At 40.3% G+C, this 21,863-nt stretch overlaps 2 protein-coding genes across 7 annotated transcripts in view; one reads left to right on the top strand and one right to left on the bottom strand.

Annotated features, from left to right (window-relative positions):
- LOC130924409 (dedicator of cytokinesis protein 2-like) overlaps positions 1-21,863 on the bottom strand; it is a 315,198-nt gene that overhangs the window by 266,634 nt on the left and 26,701 nt on the right. Inside the window, exon 1 of one of the 6 annotated variants that reach the window (XM_057850957.1) lies at positions 13,899-14,039. The exons of 4 other annotated variants lie outside the window; for them this stretch is intronic. In XM_057850957.1, coding sequence (XP_057706940.1) covers positions 13,899-13,901 — 3 coding nt within the window. In that variant the 5' untranslated portion in view covers positions 13,902-14,039. Of the gene's footprint in view, positions 1-12,254; positions 12,323-13,898; positions 14,040-21,863 lie in introns of those variants that run through there. One more of the 6 variants, XM_057850961.1, reaches the window with a different exon arrangement.
- hrh2a (histamine receptor H2a) lies at positions 468-21,808 on the top strand. The gene is made up of 3 exons (XM_057850963.1): positions 468-539; positions 14,105-15,400; positions 20,895-21,808. Exons 2-3 carry the CDS (start codon positions 14,401-14,403, stop codon positions 21,056-21,058), a joined length of 1,164 nt encoding a protein of 387 aa, XP_057706946.1. The 5' UTR covers positions 468-539; positions 14,105-14,400; the 3' UTR covers positions 21,059-21,808.

The following is a 21,863-nucleotide window of genomic DNA, read 5'->3' as shown; positions in this document are numbered from 1 at the left end:
AAGTTTCCAGAATCCTTAAAAGATTTATACAGCCAAAAGCACACATACCCTATCAGCTTGGTAGCATGGCTTTTGGCACAACGGCAACCATCGCTTTAGCGAGATGGTCAATGTTTAAAAAATGTTTTGGGCTGATGGGCAAGTAATGCTTTTGCAAAAGGCTGAGAATTTATAAGGGGGGGCTGCACTGGTTGCTTTACTTTCCTATTGGAGTACAAGCGACAATAAAAAGTAAATGGTGACCTTAAGTAACCTACCCACACAAGACAGGACTTGTTGATGATTTACTGTGGGTCTGCTGCAAATCCCTGTTGCAATGAGCTGACTGGAGCAGCTATTTGGTAGCATTTTGAAAATATATATCTGGAGATAGAGAGGAGAAGAGCTATGGGAGGAGACAAAGAGAGAGAGTGTGGTGCTCGCTCGGTCTCTTTAGTTTCTTCCCCACGCATCGACTCATTAGGTGTCCAAACACACACATGCAGACATGCACACACACGACACACATGATGAGACAGCCTGTGGTTCTACTCTGGGCGGTAAGTTGATTGATTTTTGTTTGTCTTAATATTTTACTTAAAACAACCATCGAAAAAAAAATTGCTCGGTGCAGTCTTGTTGTTGTGCTGCTTATTTTCTGTATATGTGTGCTGACCCGCTTGTTTTAACATCGCAATAGTTTGTCCTTTATACATAAAAAAAAAAAAAAAAAAACATCTCACTTATCTCTATTGTCATAATTCCACTCTTCATGAAAGAATGTGATAGGTGAGTGTGTGTGTGTGTGCATGAGTGTAGGCGTAACACATCAGCTGAGTCTGCTCTACCAGCTCATGCAGTTGAAAAAGAATTCATTAAAAGCGTGTGGGATCAATAGGGATGTGAAGGGCGAAGTGTTGACCTGGGAGGTGAGTCACTGTTGAACCTGCTGTTAACGTGTACAGTGTATATAATTAAAAACAAAAAAGACAGGGCATCATTAAATCATCAATCTAGCTAGTCCCAAGCAAGACATGAACTTCTGTGTAGCATGAAGCTTTAGGCAAGCTATGCTGACCAGGGAAAAAAATAATTTGTGGTGAACATATTAGTTCAGTCACTGATAGTTAGAAATTCAGTCAACTTGATTGTGTCTTGAAGTAACTGAGGCAAAATTAAGTATTCTGCTTGGCTGAAACCAAAGGCACAACAGATTCAATCTCCAATAGTTTGCAGTCTAAAGAAGCACATTTCATTGACTAAGTGAAGTTGATCCCCAGTATATCTACGCTGTTAACTCCCAGAGGCACCATGACTCTGCTTAATTAAACTCTGACATGGACAAAGTAATTCAGAACAAACAGCAAGTACATTGGTAACTGAGCATCTCCTTGTGTGTCTTACACAGCGCATTGCTTGTTGTCATGTTAAATGCTGGAACTAACCAACTAACTAACACACGTCCATGTGGCAGATGCTCAGATTTACCATTTGCCGATTAAGCAGCTGAACAGGAAAAAAACAAAACGAAAAATGCTGGAACTATTGCAATCAGAGGACTACATAGGCTTGTGCTGAAGACCACAAAAGACGAGACCAAAATTTTCCCCGAGACCAAGAATGTGACGAGACAAGAAAAAAAACTATTCTACAAACCATGACAAGGTCGAACAGATAAAGCATATTCTTTCTTGAATTAACCATGTCTGAAACGCCTTGAAAGCGCAACGTATACCATCTTAAATAATGGTAATGAACATCATAGCAATACTAGTATATTTGACTAAATTCTGGCAAAACAAAAAGAAAATCCTTGCATGCAGTTTTAAAAACAAGATTTAAAGAGCTAATTTAGTTGATTTGACATTCACTGCAGCCAAAGTTAAAGACGGACTAAAGTAATTTTACCAATATTTTAAACTGCTTAAGGGATAAAATAGGTCAAAAATGGGAGCGTGTTCTGGTTGAAGTCTTATCTGTGTACTGTATTTTATTTCATCGCAATCGCATTTTGCAAGTTAAGTTGTTCTCCAAATGGCAGGTTTTGAAATTGGTCACAGTGTGACATCACACCGTGCCTTAATATGCAAGTAGTTGCCCTTTTCGTTCTTCCTCGATGTCCCCTAAAAGCAGAAGCGCCACAGGGGCAGACAATCTAGTCACTACTTTCTGGTTTAAACTGAGCAGAATCAAGCATACTGTATATAAATTATGTAATATTTAAACGTATACATGTGCATTTGCTTTGGTTTAGTAAATACTTTGTCGCACAACCAGTTCCTGTCATTGTCACTTATTCCCCCTGCGACCTCCACTTCTGTGCCACTGTTTGCTGTCTACCCAGTCAAGAGGCACTTTTCATGCTTTTCACGCCAGCAAAAGTCGGCCCCCTCAAATGGCCTTCGATCGACTTTTTTTTTTTTTTCCCCTTTATCTCCTGTGCATCGGATACCTGCAAGACGACGATGACCTCCAGCCTTAACGCACAGTATAAGCACGTTGCCATCAAGTGTGTGAATGTTTTCTATAGTAGAAATATTAAAGGAATATCTTAGCATTTTGCAATAGTTAGTCCTAGGAATAACTTACCTCTTGACTGAAATACGCCTCGCTGTGCGCAAGCGCACACGGTAACCTGCTGAAGTGGGTGTGTGAAGTGAGTGAATATTTTAATTTTGTATAATTGCAAAATAACAATTGAAGAAAGATTGAAGCTCGCATCGCTGTGATGTGTCAATGTCACCACACGCATTGCCAATGTCCAAGAGCTTCCCACCAACACACCCACTCCACCGTTCTAGAAATAGTAATCTTAGAAATACAAAATTAGGTGTTACAGTAAATGTCGGTAAACCTGTGTTTGTGAAGCCTTTTAAGGATGTCATCAGGGGCAGATCCACCAGGGTGGCAGTGGGTGGCAACTGCCACCCTAAAAAACAGGCTTGCCACCCCAGTTAGAACCAATGAAAAAAAAAAAAAAGCTTCAGTCAATTTGACATTAACTGCCATCAATTAAATAGTGGTATCTATGAGGACCGTACAATAATATTAAAAAGACTGTATGGGACGAAGTTTCTCTACATCAGTTTGTAAATACCATATTGAAGTGTCTATATACGATTTGTTAGCAAAATCCAATTCAATATGAATACACGTCTGTCATATGTTTACACTAGAGGCGTAACAATCAATGTGGATCAATATATCGATTTGTTAAGCACTATAGACTGTAATTCAATCAAAATGAATAATTATCATTTCGATATGCCGTTTTGTTAAAAAAAAAAAAAAAAAAAAAGTCACAAAAAATCTGATGTTTTATCAACAAAATTGTCATAAACATCAAAACCAGGGACGTCACTAGGTTTTAAGAATGGGGGGGCTTAGCCTTCAAGAGATGCACAGGATGTAAGTGAAACAACACAAAACATCACAAACGGCTAACAAACACTGATCATGTACTGTCTTTGTTATTATTATCATTGTTGTTGTTTTTCTAATCTATTTTTTAACCAGTAGAACTACAGGGAAAAATGGCTACAATTGCAAGTTACTTGGTAGATGGAAGCATCAGGTCTGCGAAATTTCCGATTCATAGATTATTCGCGATTCGGCCATCAAAGATTCAAGAACAATTCACAAACATCCGAATTCAGATTATTTAATTATACCAGGTAAAGCAGAACTAAAACACAGCCAGCGCGGTCTTTGGGACGCAATGAGGATAGGACCAAGAGTAAATATCATTTTCAACTCATGTCGGTAGATAAAAAGACAGCCGCTACAAACAACGCCCAGTTGCTGGTTGCTACAAACATACGGTCACATAATGCTACGGTATATATCACATATATATAGAACTAGATGCGAAATGACAAACGACGGCGGCATTAGAACATGTATAGAGAGTTAGATGCGAAATGAGCCTTGCCGGCGTTAGTAAACAGCCGCCATCAAAGCAGTAGACTTCTCTGGAAGGCTCTGTTGTAGCGAACCTAATTTACTTGTTATTCAAAATACTCCTAAATCGGCAAAATCTTGACTTGAATTGATCTTTAAATGATGAAACAGTTTTAAAACTTTCACATGTCGAACGTAGACAGAAGGGAAATTATGGAATAACGGGAGCAATTTTAACAAATTTAAAGGTTGATTCACAACATTAAATTAAGTGAATGTAGTTTAAAGCTGCTGAAGCTACAGAATGGGGGGACTTTAGTATTTTATTTACTGTTTTGAACTGTTAACTTGATACTGAAAAAGTAATTTGGTTTAGCTTGAGAGGATTTTTGAACAATTTTGGAATTAATTTACAAAACATTAAAAGCGGGGGGGGGGGGGGGGGGGGGTGCAGCAATAAGTCGTAACAAATCATCAGAAACATAGCTGATACTCCAAAAGAAAGTTACCCCAAAGATATTGGTAAAAAGAGTGCACTCTTAACTCCATAAACAACAAGGACCTTGACAATGCATTTCAGACTAACTAGCTGGCAGCAGCTAAGTAGCAGCATTATTTTAGAGATTGGATGTAACTTTTGGCCGCAAAACAACAAAGGTAAGAGGTGCGCAGAGACTGTAGTGTGCAAGCCAGCTTTTTATTTGTCAAACACGAAGCAGTTGGTTTATTACCGTATTTTTAGGGTCGCACCTGAGTATAAGTCGCACCAGCCCAAAAATGAGCAATGAAGAGGAAAAAAACCGTAAGTCGCACCAGAGTATAAGTTGCATTTTTGGGGGAAATTTACTTGATAAAATCCAACACATAGAACAGATATGTCATCTTGAAGGCAATTTAAAATAAAAATACAATAGAGAACAATGCTGAATAAGTGTACAGTATGATAATTTTACAGTATGTTTACGGTATGTTAATGTAACATAGATATTAAGAGTTATTCAGATAACTATAGCAAACAGAACATGCTAATAAATTTACCAAACCATCAGTGTCACTCCAAAACACCAAAAAAACATGTGAAATGATATAATAATGTGTTAATAATTTCACACATAAGTCACTCCAGAGTATAAGTCGCACCCCCAGCCAAACTATGGAAAAAAAAAACTGCGACTTATAGTCCGAAAAAGTGGACTTTCTGCTGCTAGTCAGGAGCTGGAGCTGTTTCTATCAGCAGTGATAAATACTCACTTTCTTGGAAAACCTTCTTATAGCCATCCTTTATCCACCTATTCACGCTCTGCTCTGTGTGTGTCAGAGGTACACACACACATGCCGGTAGTCCGGTACCGACTGCGAGCAAGGTGACAGGGAAAACGCGCACTGGATTTTCAGTGATGTGGGCATTCACTATATGAACAAGTGGAATGGATTGGATAACGACGCACTAAAGGGGCTCTCTACCTTACCCCGGTAACACACTAGAAACTTCAACGGCACGTCAACGATCCCGCCGTGATAACGCACCAGTGACGCTCGGCGTCAATTTCCATAGGATGCGTTTTTTGAGCAGCGCGTCTGTGGAGCGGCTCGATCGGTTCACGCGAGGATTGCAAGATCGCGCGAGAGTAGCGGGTATTTAAAGATAAAAGATAAAACAACAACCATTTGCCTTTCAGACCCCGCGTATTGGTCAGCTTTCTTTCTGGAAGAAAGAAAAAAGAAGTCCTGTGCTAAAGCGAAAAGCTATCCCAATGACAAAGATTTTAACATGTATTTTACAAATTAAATAGGTCAATCATTTTTTTCTCTTATCAGCATTTTTCTTAAGCTTTATTGATGGTTTTTCTCAAGTAAAAGCACCACACAGAAATTAATAAATTGTGTAGCAGGACTTGTGTATTATTCTTATTATTTAATTACAGGTGTTTTAGCTCATTTCGATTTATTTTATTTATATGGGCTATTACTTATTTTATTATGTATTCATGTTTTACAAATGTGACGAGGTATTCATTTATATTCCATATTTTATGTAGCATAATTTTAGTTCCTATGTGATATTAGTTCCTAATTGTTTTGTTGTGGTAGGAGGGTTTTGTATTGAACACTGGGGTACTGATGCACCGAGATTAAAAGCAGAGTTGATACTGTCCTGCCGTGTTGGTTATTGTTATAGCAGAAAAGACAGGAGTAAACCAGCAACAAGTAAACTGTAACCCGATCTACCCACAGCCTCAAGAGATGTCATGGACTTGAAAAGTAAGTTACGATTGCATATTATTTTGAAAATCGACCGGATCCACAGTATTTTTACACGAGTGACTTCCGGTATACCCGATCCTACGTAGTAGTATTGACGCGGGAGGGCGGCGTCTCGCGTCAAAAAACAAACTGCCGTTCTTTTCGCGTGCGCCGCGTTGAGCGCTTCTGGGATGCGTCCAAAACGCGGACGCACTGCGACTGGTGTGCATTGGCTGATTGACTTTAACGGCCGCGTTTCACTGCGTTATCGCGACGGGATCGTTGACGCACCGTTGACGTTTCTAGTGTGTTACCGGGGTTACTCTATGAACTGAGGGGAAACTGACAGATTAATGATTAAAGTTAATAACGATAGTTTAAATCAATAATCATATAACCTAATTTCCTGGCAACTTCATAGGGAAAATGTCAGCATTTTTTGTTTACATATATATTTTTTTAAATAAAACAAGAGCAAATTATTCAAGGGGGCTTATAGGCATAACAACGCCACTGATCAAAACTGTTTTGTGTTTTATCAACAAAATTGTTTTGTATTAAAGGTCTTCATAATTTTGTATTAAATTGATTGAAGGCCCTTGAATTGAATCGTCGCAGAATGCTGTACTATGTCATCATTTGCCACCCTCAAAAAGTTAGTGCCACCCCACCAATATTTTTCTGGATCCGCCCTTGGCTGTCATTTACTACGGGGTGGCGAAAGGTCAATTCTAAAAGAATTGACTGTACTTGTTTTACTGAGGCCATATCTACACGTAGCCGGGTATTTGGCAGAATTTTTTCTATGGTTTGGCCAATCATCCACACGCACATGCACATTTAAACGAGGGTTCTTGAAACTGCAGACGAAGTGAAGAAGTGCGAATTTGCATTCGTGGCACCATCATGTGGACACTGATAACCAAAGATTTAACTGTGGAAACGTCACTGACTGCGACAAACTTGGGAAAGTGATAGCAAGAAAAGGCGGGGACGGATTGGAGGGGGGGGAGGTTGTGTTTGAGTGTGTGAGTGCGCAAGTGTATCAGTATTTGTACGTGTCTGTAGACAAAAGAGTCGCAGAGCCCCCGACAGTTCCGTCACCTGGCGCAAGATAGTATCCACTTTTCTCCATCCGTCCTCGGACCTAACTGTGAGTCTACAGAGCCAGTTCTCGGTCCGAGCCACGACGTGATCTTCCAATGCCTTAAATCGCAGCATTTGATCCGTGGTCAATTTGTTGATTTCCTTGAAAGCTGTCGTCTTGGAAACTTTCCGGTAGCGCATGGCGACTCCTAAGCCAAGCAGAAGGAACACCGCAACTGTCACGCCAAACAGCCAAATATCCATGATATGTTCCACGGACAGGACAGTAAGACACGCTGGTTTCCAATGATCCCATGAATCTCTCACGTAACCAGTGGCGAAGGTGCCGTCCGGGCAAGACGGCTCTCATAGAGCACTGTATCTTGTTGAAAAAATCTTGTCAATTGCGCTGATAGAATGTACTGCACTTAAAAATAAATTAATAGGGTTGGCTGTGGAAGCTTTTTTTTTTTTTTCCTACAAACGTGCTGTCGTGGATGTAATTATTTTTTTCCCCCGATGTATTAGGACAGCATCATCGGTTTTAAAAAAATTTTTAAAAACTGCTAGGTGTAGACATGGCCCTAGTGTTCCGCCTTATTTGCATATGACTTAAGTTGAAGAAGCACAGATCTGTGCTGGTCTTAACTGTGCTCGACAGAAAATCCAGAGTGCGACCCGCCGACCACCCTGAGGCCATGGGTACACCTAGCACGTTTGTTTTTTATTTTGTTTTTTAAACAGAGGATCCTGCAATAATACGTCACGAAAAATTAATTCCGTCCACACCAGCACGTTTGTAGAAAAAAAACAATTTCACAGCACACCGCACTCATTCATTTTCAAGTACATTCATAACAATGGGCGAAAAATAATTGTCCATAATAACCCCGTTATCCGCATGTGTTCTTCAATATGAAGCACTGCAACATTTTTGTAAATAAATGGAAGCAAAAAAGCATCAATTTACTCCAAATGTAAATATTGGTCTCATGTGTGACGTAGGGACAAAGTTTATCACAGTCACTGACGTTTCCACAGTTAAATCTTCAGTTATCAGTGTCCATATGATGCCGCCACAAACGCAGAATTCGCACTTCACTCTGCAGTTTTCAAGAACCCCCATTTAAATGCACGTGTGGATGATAGACCAAACCGTAAAAAAAAGTTATTTTTGCTAAATACCCTGCTACGTGTAGACATGGCCTGAGACGAGACATATACTTTAGATCAGAGGTGCTAAATTGATTTTTATTGCGGCTCATATGTAATTATATTTTCATCAAAGGGCAATCGTGACTGCAGCATTATATAAATGTGTGATTGCTTCATATGATGAACATGACATATGATATGTGGCTTTAAAATCAGATCCCTGATTAAGAAAAGAAGTTTTAAATTGTTCACCAACCTCAGTTTTCAGAGTTCGCATGGGGTCTTAGAATGTCTTAATGTGCTAATGTCAATAAAAGTTCCTTATAAAGGCATTAATTTAATCTGCTAGGTCTTATATTCCATCAAATGTGTAAAATTGTGTCTGAAAAATATTGCAACATTATAATTTTTTTTTGTTTGTTTGGTTGATTAAGTTGTCTATAAAATTTGCCCCCGAGTTGGCATTAAATTACATACATTCTAAATGGTCTTTAAATGGCTTAAATTTTCTTTGATGAAACTTGAATGAACCCTGGTTTGACCATTTAAGCACAAAACATGAAGTCAATGCACATGCTTTGCTTTCGCAGGCTATATAAAATGTTATGTCATGCCGTATATGGTCCCTGGACCTTAGGTTTGACACCTGTGTTTTAGAACAGGGGTCTCCTCGGTATCTATAATGGGCTGCAGTGGGTGCAGGATTTCATTCCAACCAAACAGTGTAAACAGTTGATTGTAGTTAGGTGTTGCTTGTTTTAGCAGAAACCTCATTACCGTAATTTCTGGACTATTGGGCGCCCCTGATTACAAGCCTCACCCAGTACATTTTTAAAGGAAAAATCATTTTGTACATACATAAGCCTCTCCTGCCTATAAGCCACGTGTGCCCACTTAGTAACAAGAGACATTGACAAAGAAATACACAGTTTTCAAAATTTGAATAACACACCTTAACTTTTCGTTCCAAACAGCTCCGGCAAACACGGCAGTTATAAAGCAGCGGCACGGAAGTTACATAGCATCAGCATGGCGCCGCAGCACTAATTGTGCTGGTTAATAAAAACATAAAAGTCTTTGTTAGCAATTTTCATCTTCCTCCTGTGCATTCAAACCATGGAAGTCTTCACCCTCAGTGTCGGATATGAAGACGCTGAGATGCACTACGCAACGCACCTACTCAGTCCCTGTGCCTCCTCCCACGTGAAGTGCAATCGAACTCTGGCGACACCTAACTCAGTCTCTCCTTCGTTGTCACTTTCAATGTCTCCCATAATGAGGCAAATTCACTCACAGCCTGTGCCGTCCTCCTCGCGCTTCACGCTGCCAGGCTCCCCCGGCAAACCTGTGCAAAAGCTACTCTTCGCATGCGGCGAGTCTTGGCAAACGATCTCTCGCCGCTCGTCTTCAAAGCTTCCCATACAACTCGGATGGCCAATTTCATTTCTTCTACCATTTTCCATGATGCAGGTCTGCCAATTCTACTCATGCACAAAGACGAGGGTCCGCCACCTCTATTCATGCACAATGCACAAAGTTAAACTACCTAGTGCAAACTAGCGTCTTCCTCGACACATATATTCCATGTGTCTCACTCCCACATTCCATGCGCGAACGCCCCGGGCGGCCGTCAGAAAAATACACAAATTGGCCGCATCATTGCACACGCCGCAGGACCCAAACTGAGAGAGAAAAGTAGCGGCTTGTAGTCCGGAAATTACGGTAGTTCAACTTTCTCTACTGGATCACTTGGAACAATATGCAGGACCCACAGTGGCCCTCAAGGATCGGTTTGGAGACCCCTGCTTTACAAAGTCAACCCAGAGATAGAGCAGGGCGGTAAACCGAAAATTTACCGTCACCGAAATTCTTAACGATGACCGACGTAATTTTGACCATGTCGGTAAATTCGGTAAATTAATAAAACAAGAAAATAGTCTTTTCATCCCGCTTTGATTCTGTGTTGTTCGTCTATGTTCATTCCCCTTTAAGAAAGCAGTGAATGTGCTTACGTAGGGAGTCACGTGATCATCAGGAAGCCAATCAAACAAAAGCCCGGTAAGCTAACGCTAGCAGCTAACGCTACAAGCAAAACGTGATGGAGTGTGGCTTAAGGGAGGTTCACCAAACTTTCAACCGACATTTAGTAGACTCTTGGTGGCATCCAGACGGGCTTTCACCCGCTGTCCTCCTTTGTTCTCACGATTTCCGGAGATGGTGCTTTCAGTGCTTTCTACTGGTAGCCAGGCTAACGCTAGCTAGCGGCTAACGCTACAAATGAACGTTATGGAGTCGGATAGAGGCTCTAACCTTGTCGAAACGGCTGAACTTAATGAGTGGATTGGGCACGGACTGCATCTAGCAATTACTATGTGGCGTTATTTTGTATCTGTCTGTGTGTGTGATTCCTCTGATAGCTTTTGTGATGGTAAAGAATTCTGCATAAAGTACAATCCAACGGCGAAACTTATAATGACCGAGAAATGGCCCCAGCTATTTTTATTGTGCGTGCATTTATGAAAAAATGCACTGGGGGGAAAAAAAACCCTTAAACCATAAAGTAAACACTTGTATTTAATAATTATATCACAGCAGCCATTAACAATAAGTTGTCATTTTGAAGTGTACTGTTCAAGCTGCAAGTCATTTGTGTTACAATTACATGTTTGCACAGGCATATTGATTTTGACAATGTACATTGTTCAAGTCATACACGCTGTTATAAATGTTCATACTTGAATTCTTATTGCTTACAATACATTTTTATTAGGGCTGTCAAGCGATTAAAAATTTTAATCGAGTTAATTACAGCTTAAAAATTAATTAATCGCAATTAATCGCAATTCAAACCATCTATATAATATGCCATATTTTTCTCTAAATTATTGTTGGAATGGAAAGATAAGACGCAAGATGGATATATATTTTCAACATGCGGTACATAAGCACTGTATTTGTTTATTATAACAATAAATCAGTTCTAAATCAGTTATAGAAATTTCATATTAAAACCCCTCTTAATGTTTTCGTTTTAATAAAATTTGTTAAATTTTCAATCAAAAAATAAACTAGTAGCCCGCCATTGTTGATGGCAATAATTACTTACACTCTAAAATCAGTCGCACCCAAACGCCAGCAGAGGGCAGCAAAACTCCGCAAAACACAATTAACAAGTGGGCCTTTCACTCTAGTGACATTTAAATATGTCTGAGCTGGGCAAGTGCGTTAATTGCGTCAAATATTTTAACGTGATTAATTTGAAAAAATAACGCCAGTTAACGCGATAATTTTGACAGCCCTCATTTTTTATAAATTTAATGTTTAGACTGCATGTACAATTGTTAAATACAGTATATCAAATTGAATGCTGGTAAATCAATCAACAAGAAATAGTTAATCTGTATTTCATGCATTGATTCAGATTTTCAAATTATATAACAGTCCGCTTGGGCGAATTTATCGTCATTTATCGTTATCGAGATAAATCTGCTCAATTTATCGTGATACATGTTTAAGGCCATATCGCCCAGCCCTACCCAGAGACATGATAAATACCTTTAAAATGTGATTTCGAGACTAAGCTTGAGCTTGACTGTTCTAACACTAGGACCTTCAGTAACTACAAAAACACAAGAGAGACTTATTGATCTTGTGAGGGAACTCAATTATTTAAAAGTGTGTATGTTACAAATTATTCTATCAATGTGTGTCCGCTCACACATGCATTGTATTTCTAATGTAAACCAGATATACTCTACAAGGAACTTCCAATGTTGACATAATAAGGGTAGGCTAAGGTCAGCAGCATCATAATTAGCTTGATCCCCTTGTGTGTGCCATTCGTTAGTGCCTATATATATTTCATGTGTCTTATCTCCCCCATTGTGCACCTGTATGAGTTGTCTTTTTCTCAAATGTATGCACTCGCGGTTACAGAGACGGGAACTCCATGTCGCTTTGTCTCTGGAAAGCAAGACATATTGTATGAATACAGTAGCACAATAGACTCGTCTGAAAAGGCAGAGGACCATATATCCTATGCTCAATAAGAGAAACTGTTGGCACCAAAGGCTGAGGGGATGATGGAGTTGAGTTGACGTGAGGTGAGGTGAGGTGAGGTGAGAGTGTTGTATGAAGTGAAAAGACATCAAAACCTTTGTTTTATTGGTCTAAGAGTTTACTGTCTAATTGAGGGTAAACAGCGACAGAAGAACATATTTACATTTGTATTCCTTTGTCGACTAAAAAGTCAGGAGTTCACTATGTTTGACCAGGTAGCTTTCGATCAGTATTTATTAATTCTCAATTTTGGCAGTTGAGATCAAGAAATTTCTCATCAGACAATTAGTATCACAACAAAACAATTGCCGACCTTCAACATAAATTCATGAGGAAAACTGACGTTTAAATGATTTTTAAAAGTAATCAATAGTGTATTAACTTGAAATAAGGTCATTTTAGGTGCTAAACAATACATTCTGATTTAAAAACTTAAAAGTGGGGCATGTTTATCCTTATGCCTTGCAAATTTAAGGGATTTAAGTTGCTTCTGGATGTAATTTCAAGCCTTTTAAAGACACTTTAGTCACAGACTTCATGTGAAATAAGAATGGATGAATAGAAAACTCAATGAATCCCAAATTTGATACCCTGCTGACATGTTCAGAGTTAAGTATTTGACTTATACTTGCTGGTAAAAAGAACTAATTGAAATAATTGCCCATTGAAGCAATTTACTTTGCATGCATCTGGCTGGTGTTTAAAAAAAAAAGTTGCGAAATGAGCACTTCGTATTTGGAGAATCAAAAAAAAAATCAGATGCAGCATCACAGATGAGAGGTTAATAACATCAGTCATCACTAAATCACAGCATGCCTGGTAAAGTGACGTGTTTCCTAGTGCTTCAATGGCTGCCTTTAATCTCCAAAACTATAATTGCTTCATAGCTCATTTACTGCTTGCTTGTGCTTGATAACAAGAGGGAAGGCAACAAAGTTATCAATTTGGCCATCCTAAAGTTTAGTGCCTGGCTAGAATGTCATAATGACATGAATGAATATTAATAACTATGAATTAATATTAATAATTATTTACTTTCCAAGGTTTCATTATGGCACAAGACATACTTTTTGCCATGCAGCACAAGACACACTCAGTACTACTGCACTATTTATGCACTACTCACAGGTTAGGAACTTAACTTACCAGTGAAATTTCCCCAAAAAAATAAATAATAATAATAACTGAAAATGCGCTCGGATTTTAATTTATGACCTCTGATCTGTGCTGTATACAGTAGCTCGATGTGCCACAGACTGCATTCATTTAGATTTTTTGCAATAACATACACAACATTGGAGGTGCAGCTTATTAGAAATACATAATTTTGTGTCCGTGAACACAAATGCAAACTGAAGGGACAAAACTGGATGCAACATTTTAAAAGTCATGGTGTCATGGTTCGGAACAGACTAGAATGGGCCCAAAAGTGTCAACATAACATCACAATTATTTATTTTCAAGCAGTTTCTTACCATTCTAATCCAATAGAGAGCAGGCACAATCGTTTGGCAATCCCTCTAAATTGGGAGGTTAGGGCATTTTGCAATTTTAGCGAAAAGTCTAAAAAAAAAAAAAATGCCCACGACATACCTCGCCTCTATTTCCTGTTTTGGTCATGCACAGCTGTGACATACTAAAGCCTAATTTTGTATTGTTTTTTTCTCTTTCTGTCCACTAGATGGTAGTAACACCATGGAAGATGGTGTTTGAATTCGATCACTATAAACACTTCTGCAGACTTGTGTACATGGGAGCCAAACATGAAACAACCAAGAATTCAATTTTCACAGCCATACATATTGGCAGGTCTTACCAAGAGTACAGAGTGACATGGAGTCTTTGGGATTAGACTGCAAGAAGCCTGAGATCATTATGGAGACACTTACATATAGGTTTTTGAAATTGTTTGAAATAAGTTAATTGGTTAAAAAGTCATGACTTTGCAAGGTTAAATCCAGTGTAGACTAAGCAGTAATGTTGTCAAAAATAGCCCTGGGTCTCGTCTTGACCCTCCTGATCCTGTTGACCATCAGCGGCAACGTACTGGTGTGCCTGGCCGTCTGCGCTTCGCGACGCCTCCGCTGTCTCACGAACTGCTTCATCGTATCACTAGCGGTGACTGACCTTTTGCTCGGCCTTGCCGTCCTCCCCTTCTCAGCCCACCTACAGCTTACTGACGATTGGCCGTTGGGCCCAGTCTTCTGTAACTTCTACATCTCCATGGACGTCATGCTATGCACCGCCTCTATCCTCACACTCCTGGCCATCAGCATGGACCGCTACCTAGCCGTGACAATGCCTCTCAGATACAGCTCCCTGATGTTGCCTTGGAGAGTATTTGTGGCCATGGCGAGCGTTTGGACCGTATCGGTGGCAGTTTCCTTCTTACCCATCTACATGGGATGGAACACAGTCAACGGGACGGTGCAAAACTATGGCCAACCTGAGAGGACTTGTCGCTTTGAGCTCAACAGGCCTTACGTTCTGACTGACTCACTTCTCACCTTTTACCTGCCTCTGTTGGTCATGTGCTGGACATACCTCAGAATACTTCGCATCGCTCGGGCACAGATCAAGCGCATTATCAGTGCTCGGCCGACGTGCGTCACCAGTTACAGCGGCAGGAACCATCAATCGCCCATCACCACTGTGGTTTCCAGTGTCCCAGCTTCAGCCCTGCGCGAGCACAAGGCCACTGTGACGCTTGCAGCAGTGATAGGCGCCTTCGTGGTATGCTGGCTGCCTTATTTCATCCTGTTCACAGCGCTTGGGCTGAAGGAGCATCCCGATCCAAACAAAGTGCCAGAATTTTCCATCGTGCTTTGGCTGGGTTACGCCAACTCAGCCCTCAATCCGATCCTCTATGGAGCCCTCAACAGGGACTTCAGATCTGCCTACACCCACCTGCTGAGATGTCGATGGCCGACATATAGTGGGTGGAGGAGCCAACATTCTTCTGCCACTGTAACAACAGGTACAGTTGCAAAGCTATGCAAAAGGTTGATTTATTAGAGATCTATGTCTAATAATGAGAAATTAATTGTACAACTGGGTGTGGCACCTTTAGAATCAAAACATTCAGTCCCATTAATAAAACATGTGTACCTTTATTTATGCTCAGGTTAGAGAGATAAACCCTTATGGATTACATTAATCAAAATCAATATGGCCCACAATGAGTGGCCTTCCTTTTTCTAAAAAACTATTCCAACAGATAGATATCAGAAACATCTGCAAAACTTGACCCCTTAGAAACTTGCCGTCATTTTCAACAGTATTATGAAATTGCATTTGCTGAGCTAAACAGTAGGTGATGTATAGACCTTGGATTACAACTACATTGTCTCTGTGAGATGTCAAAAAGAGTAGATTTCTTGCAGAGGCAGGTAGTAATCCCAAAACCCTGATGAGAAGCACAGTAAAAGGACATGCCAAAGTTGACTTTTTTACTTGTGATATCAAGACATTTAATATAAGGATGCAACTCTTGGCCGAAATCGAATACGGGAAAACTGAGGCCAAAAATTGAAACAGATTATTATTCAAATAATTATTTATATTGCAAAAACACAATGAAGCCAATGGTTGACCGAATTTATATTTTTTTTATGTTTTAAATATAAATTCTTCATGTGTAGAACTACAAAAATGTATTTGGTAATATTTATTTGGTACTGATATTTTAACAAAGCACAACATAAAATAGGATTAAATACAAAATCAAATTTTCAACTTGAACCAATATACATAAAAAAATAATGCACTGTACACTTCAAGGTACTTGAGGTAAAGTAGCAAAAAAATGTTTGCATTTTTGTTCGTTTGTTGTCATGAAAAGGAGCTTCTCATGTCTCTTCCTCCACTCGCCAAATCTATGTGCTGCAGCGCTGTCTCTCACTGGCGATTTCTGTATTCCCATACAGTGGGACAAATAAGTATTTAGTCAACCACTAATTGTGCAAGTTCTCCCACTTGAAAATATTAGAGAGTTCTGTAATTGTCAACATGGGTAAACCTCAACCATGAGAGACAGAATGTGGGGAAAAAAAACACATTGTTTGATTTTTTAAGTATTTATTTGCAAATCATGGTGGAAAATAAGTATTTGGTCAATACCAAAAGATAATCTCAATACTTTGTTATGTACCCTTTGTTGGCAATAACAGAGGCCAAACGTTTTCTGTAACTCTTCACAAGCTTTTCACACACTGTTGCTGGTATTTTGGCCCATTCCTCCATGCAGATCTCCCCTAGAGCAGTGATGTTTTGGGGCTGTCGTTGGGCACCACGGACTTTCAACTCCCTCCACAGATTTTCGATGGGGTTGAGATCTGGAGACTGACTAGGCCACTCCAGGACCTTGAAATGCTCCTTACGAGGCCACTCCTTTGTTGTCCTGGCTTTGTGTTTGGGATCATTGTCATGCTGAAAGACCCAGCCACGTCTCATCTTCAATGCCCTTGCTGATGGAAGGAGATTTTCACTCAAAATCTCTCGATACATGGCCCCATTCATTCTTTCCTTTACACAGATCAGTCGTCCTGGTCCCTTTGCAGAAAAACAGCCCCAAAGCATGATGTTCCCACCCCCATGCTTCACAGTGGGTATGGTGTTCTCAGATGCAATTCAGTATTCTTTCTCCCCCGAACACGATAACCTGTGTTTCTACCAAAAAGTTCTATTTTAGTTTCATCTGACCATAACACATTCTCCCAGTCCTCTTCTGGATCATCCAAATGCTCTCTAGCGAACCGCGGACGGGCCTGGACGTGTACTGGCTTCAGCAGGGGGACACGTCTGGCAGTGCAGGATTTGAGTCCCTGGCGGCGCATTGTGTTACTGATACTAGCCTTTGTTATTGTGGTCCCAGCTCTCTGTAGGTCATTCACTAGGCCCCCCCGTGTGGTTCTGGGATTTTTGCTCACCGTTCTTGTTACCATTTTGACGCCACGGGGTGAGCTCTTGCATGGAGCCCGAGATCGAGGGAGATTATCAGTGGTCTTGTATGTTTTCCATTTTCTAATAATTGCTCCCACAGTTGATTTCTTTACACCAAGCGTTTTACCTATTGCAGATTCAGTCTTCCCAGCCTGGTGCAGGTCTACAATTTTGTCTCTGTTGTCTTTCGACAGCTCTTTGGTCTTGGCCATAGTGGAGTTTGGAGTGTGACTGACTGAGCTTGTGGACAGGTGTCTTTTATACCGATAATGAGTTAAAACAGGTGCCATTAATACAGGTAACGAGTGGAGCCCCGTTAGACCTCGTTAGAAGAAGTTAGACCTCTTTGACAGCCAGAAACCTTGCTTGTTTGTAGGTGACCAAATACTTATTTTCCACTCTAATTTGGAAATAAATTCTTTAAAAATCAAACAATGTGATATTTTGTTTTTTTTCCCCACATTCTGTCACTCATGGTTCAGGTTTACCCATGTTGACAATTACAGGCCCCTCTAATATTTTCAAGAGGGAGAACTTGCACAATTAGTGGTTGACTAAATACTTATTTGCCCCACTGTAGGTGGTTTGCATTTTGTGGCCGACATGCTCCTTGTCCCCTCGGCCGACGACCGGCAGCTTGTCGCACAACCCCCCGCCGGGAGAGCACTATACTCGGCTTATTGCCCTTTTCATGTGCCCAGTGTTCTGTAAAATTTTCTGACCAATCAGAAATCGCAACTTTGTGTTAAAAATAGCCGCGAATACAGCGACTACAAAGTAAACACTACAAACTTTCTTTAAATAAAGGACTCCTTATGTTTGATCATGGATGGGCATGTAAAAAGCTCTCCTCATACACATTGTCAGGCTAACTGTACAACAACTGCAGCCGCTCTGGTATGACTCTCGCTGTTTAAGTCTTCGCTGTGTAGTAAAGCATTATTTTGCCATATTCGTGTTAACCATTTGGCAGCTACACGCTCCTCCGACGTCAGCCAGTTTGTCCGGGGGTCATTGTCCAGCTGCTTCCCCGTAAACGAGCCCTCTGCCCTTAGCAGGGGAACGACGAGCTCTAACCCGTTCACTGCTGGGCGAGTTGTCGATCGGCGAAGACAATCGACGACCCAGTTGTCATGTGAAATCATCCGGGCTAGTTATGTGTGATTTTCTGCTTCGAAGACTTTGAAACCTCACTCGGTTCGGGTTAGCATGTCGGCTAGCTGTCACGCCTCTTGGTTTGTTTACATTCTCCAAAGCCGGGCAAGGGAAATGACATAAGCCGGACTAACTACGGTGGCATAAAATATCGTTCGGGAGGTGCGACAGTAAAGGTGAAGTCGACAGTTTTAACCATTATGGAGTCATTTTGGCATGTCGTCCTGAATAAATGCATTTTTATTATTTCATATTCCATTTAGCACAAGACTGTTATTTGTCATGATCATGCCATTTATTTAGCTATTGGGGAAAAATACTAAGATAAAAAGAATATCCTGTAAAAATACTGGCGTGGAGAGACTGAAACAGTGACATTTTGCGGCTCTCTTTGTCACATTTTCCTCGTTCTGAGTAATTCCCCCTCAATGGGCTGCATACTAAATCAGATGAAATCTTTACTCTGCTGACGTCATCTACCTGTTGGTGACGCTAGAGCCCTATAATGGTAGGCGTGGCTAACCAGCAGATTAAATGACTAATTTCTCGTCATCTACACTTTGCTAAATTGTTGTATAGACCCCAATCACGTGACGTCACAACTCCGCCCCCCTGACTGGTGCCGCCATGTTGTCCGTCAGCTCATCGTGTTTAAATATTACAGCTACGTACATTCCTCCTATTACTGCATGTTTTTCTGCTTGTCTAAGGAATCACCGCCTAGTAAACGAACCCAAAAACCTTCCTGACGGTCGTTAACATTGATTAATCGAAATGGTGAAGGCATGTGTGGCGGTTGGTTGCAGTAACAGAGAAGATAAACGGTCATTTTAGTAGTTGCTGTGTGCCCATTGGTAAAAGGGCAAATCTCGAAAGCAGCACGGTTTGTTTATCTCGGTCCATGATGCGTTTGTGTCGACAGCCGTTAGACGGCGGCGAAAACATCAATATGATGCCAACACGATCGCTGACATCATCAGACGGAGACTACAAAGCTCGTCGCCACGGTTGCGCAGCAAGAAGGTGAGCCCAACAACAGGTGTTGTGCCGAAAAATAGCTGCTCTGCGTGAAATGTCCTGACGGGAGCGCCCACACGGAAACGACTTTCTTGTACCGTGAATATGTATTATTTTACCCTGCTTAAACTAATAAATGTCAAACCTGTGTGATTGTCATTGGGATAGGGTCGTGAAAAGCTGTAGACTAATACATTTCTGTTCAAAGATGGTTATGTGGCCCAGTCCACGATTTGTTACTAAAATACAGTACGAATATTTTGTGTAATTTAATTATTTAAAACTGATCTTACAGTCGTAAATCCATTACTGTCATGCGTCCATGAAAACATTTGATGTTTTCACGTCAATAAAGCGTTATAAATAAGCGCTCCCGTTAGGGGGGACATTTCACGCTGGGCAGCTATTTTTCGGCACACACCGGCCCGTTGTCGATCAAGTTTTATTTTACAATCGTGACAACGGTGACGCTCAGCTGACCAAATGTCGTCTATATTCGAGCCGGTGCCGATTTTGGGTACCCGACTACTCATCGTGACATAAACTGGAGTGAAATTTTGTGGTCTCAGGACGAGCTCTGACGCACGGGACGGGACCGGACGGGAGGAAACATCGGTTTGGGCATCAAATATGGATCTAGCAACTGGATCGACCGAAGCTTTTCCAAATAACGGCTTTTATGCAACTCATCCAATGAGTTTACAGAGTCTGAAAGCACCGGGGCTTCCATAATTTGCAAATGAATCCATCTTTAGAAACTACGATCAATGACAATACGGACACACAATGACGGACAATTACTTTTTAATTTTTAATTACGCACTTTAAATAAACGAATGCATCTGAGTAAAGTAAAGTAAAACATTTACAATGTTTACAATTATCTCTTTCGTTCTCTCTGCCCAGACTTTTGCTCTCGCTGTCGAGCTTTCTCGCTTTTATTTCTATTTTTATTTATTCAAAGTTATCAGGCCACCCTAAAATGACTATTAATCTTAATATTATCAAATATATTGTAATTATACATGAGGAAAAACACTTAAAAATGTAAACAGGTTGTGTACATAATAAAACCTTTACTTTGATTCAGATTCAGAATATTTATAGTCATTGTTAGAAAAGCACAACGAAACTTTGTTGGGAGCATCCATACAGCTGAGTTGATAAAGTGTGAAAGCCATATAATAAATACCCTTAAGTGTAAACATTAACACAGTATTGGACATAAGTAAAACAAAGATTCAACAGCAGCATAAAGAAGAAAGTAGAAGGTAGACAAAACAAATGGGTTTGTCTCATGGCTTTGTTTATCTTTCAACTATAAATGAATTGCTTTGTTTGATGTTCCCTCATTTTAGGCAGAGAACAACTCATGGAGGTGACTCTGCTGTGTGGACATGCGCCTGCCAGCTGCAGGGCGGGTCAAACAGGCCAGAACTTCATGTTACAGGAAACACATAGCAGAACAAACACAGCCCTGATCCACATTGTGGACAGCACAACTGACACAAATGTCAATTAAAAGGAAAACTTATGCGCTCTCTACAGTGGATATACACATGACTGTTCAAGATCCAGAATATAATCAGTTATATGTGCACCATTTCACACTTCAATGTCAATAATATATGATTTTAAACTAAAACCACACAGTCAAACTAAATATATACATTCCATTCTCTTTCATTGCTGTTTGTGTATTCAAATCAAAAGACTGCTGCTGCAGACGTTACCTGTACCAAAAAGATGCTGCCATTGTAACATTACTAAAGTCCACCCAACTGGTGTACAGTAAGTTCACATACACTGCTAAAACAAATTGTGAAACTTGTCTACCTTGTTATGTGCATATTAGTTCATGCAGCACAGCAATTTTCGACAATCTCATTTTTTGTGTTTGTGTTCCTGTTAGCACACATTTTAGTGTTCTGAAAACAATATAATGTCAGCCCACTCTCTGAGCATCACGAAACACTCATTCCCTTCGGCACTGGACAAGGAGTGACTATACAGCATGTCCCTATGAGATTAACATACCCACTAACATGGAAACCCAAGTAGCCTTGAGGTTTAAATCAAGTGTGCCCTCCTGTGGAGGCATAAAATATCACAAGGTTGATTAGGCCTATGTGTTCAAACAATGCAGAACGATAAGCATGGGCATCATGTCATGTGCAGTCTTAATTCAGTGTACTGTTAATGGAAAAAGTATCATGCTATGTGTTGTAAATGCATGGGTAAATTTATTTCAAATGACTTAGCTCAGCAAGAATGTTCCCTGATAAAACAAGATAATCATTTATTGATTAATGTACTATACAAAGTTT

Source organism: Corythoichthys intestinalis, chromosome 11, assembly GCF_030265065.1.
Source record: "Corythoichthys intestinalis isolate RoL2023-P3 chromosome 11, ASM3026506v1, whole genome shotgun sequence".
Taxonomy (NCBI): Eukaryota; Metazoa; Chordata; class Actinopteri; order Syngnathiformes; family Syngnathidae; genus Corythoichthys; species Corythoichthys intestinalis.
The sequence above is the reverse complement of the archived record's forward strand: the minus strand, read 5'-3'. Positions and strand labels throughout refer to the sequence as shown.

Coding starts and splice junctions, on each gene's coding strand:
- hrh2a (XM_057850963.1), top strand. CDS start 14,401: ATGTTGTCAAAAATAGCCCTGGGTCTCGTCTTGACCCTCCTGATCCTG. Junction 15,401..20,894: donor TTCTGCCACTGTAACAACAG/GTACAGTTGCAA, acceptor CCCTCATTTTAG/GCAGAGAACAACTCATGGAG.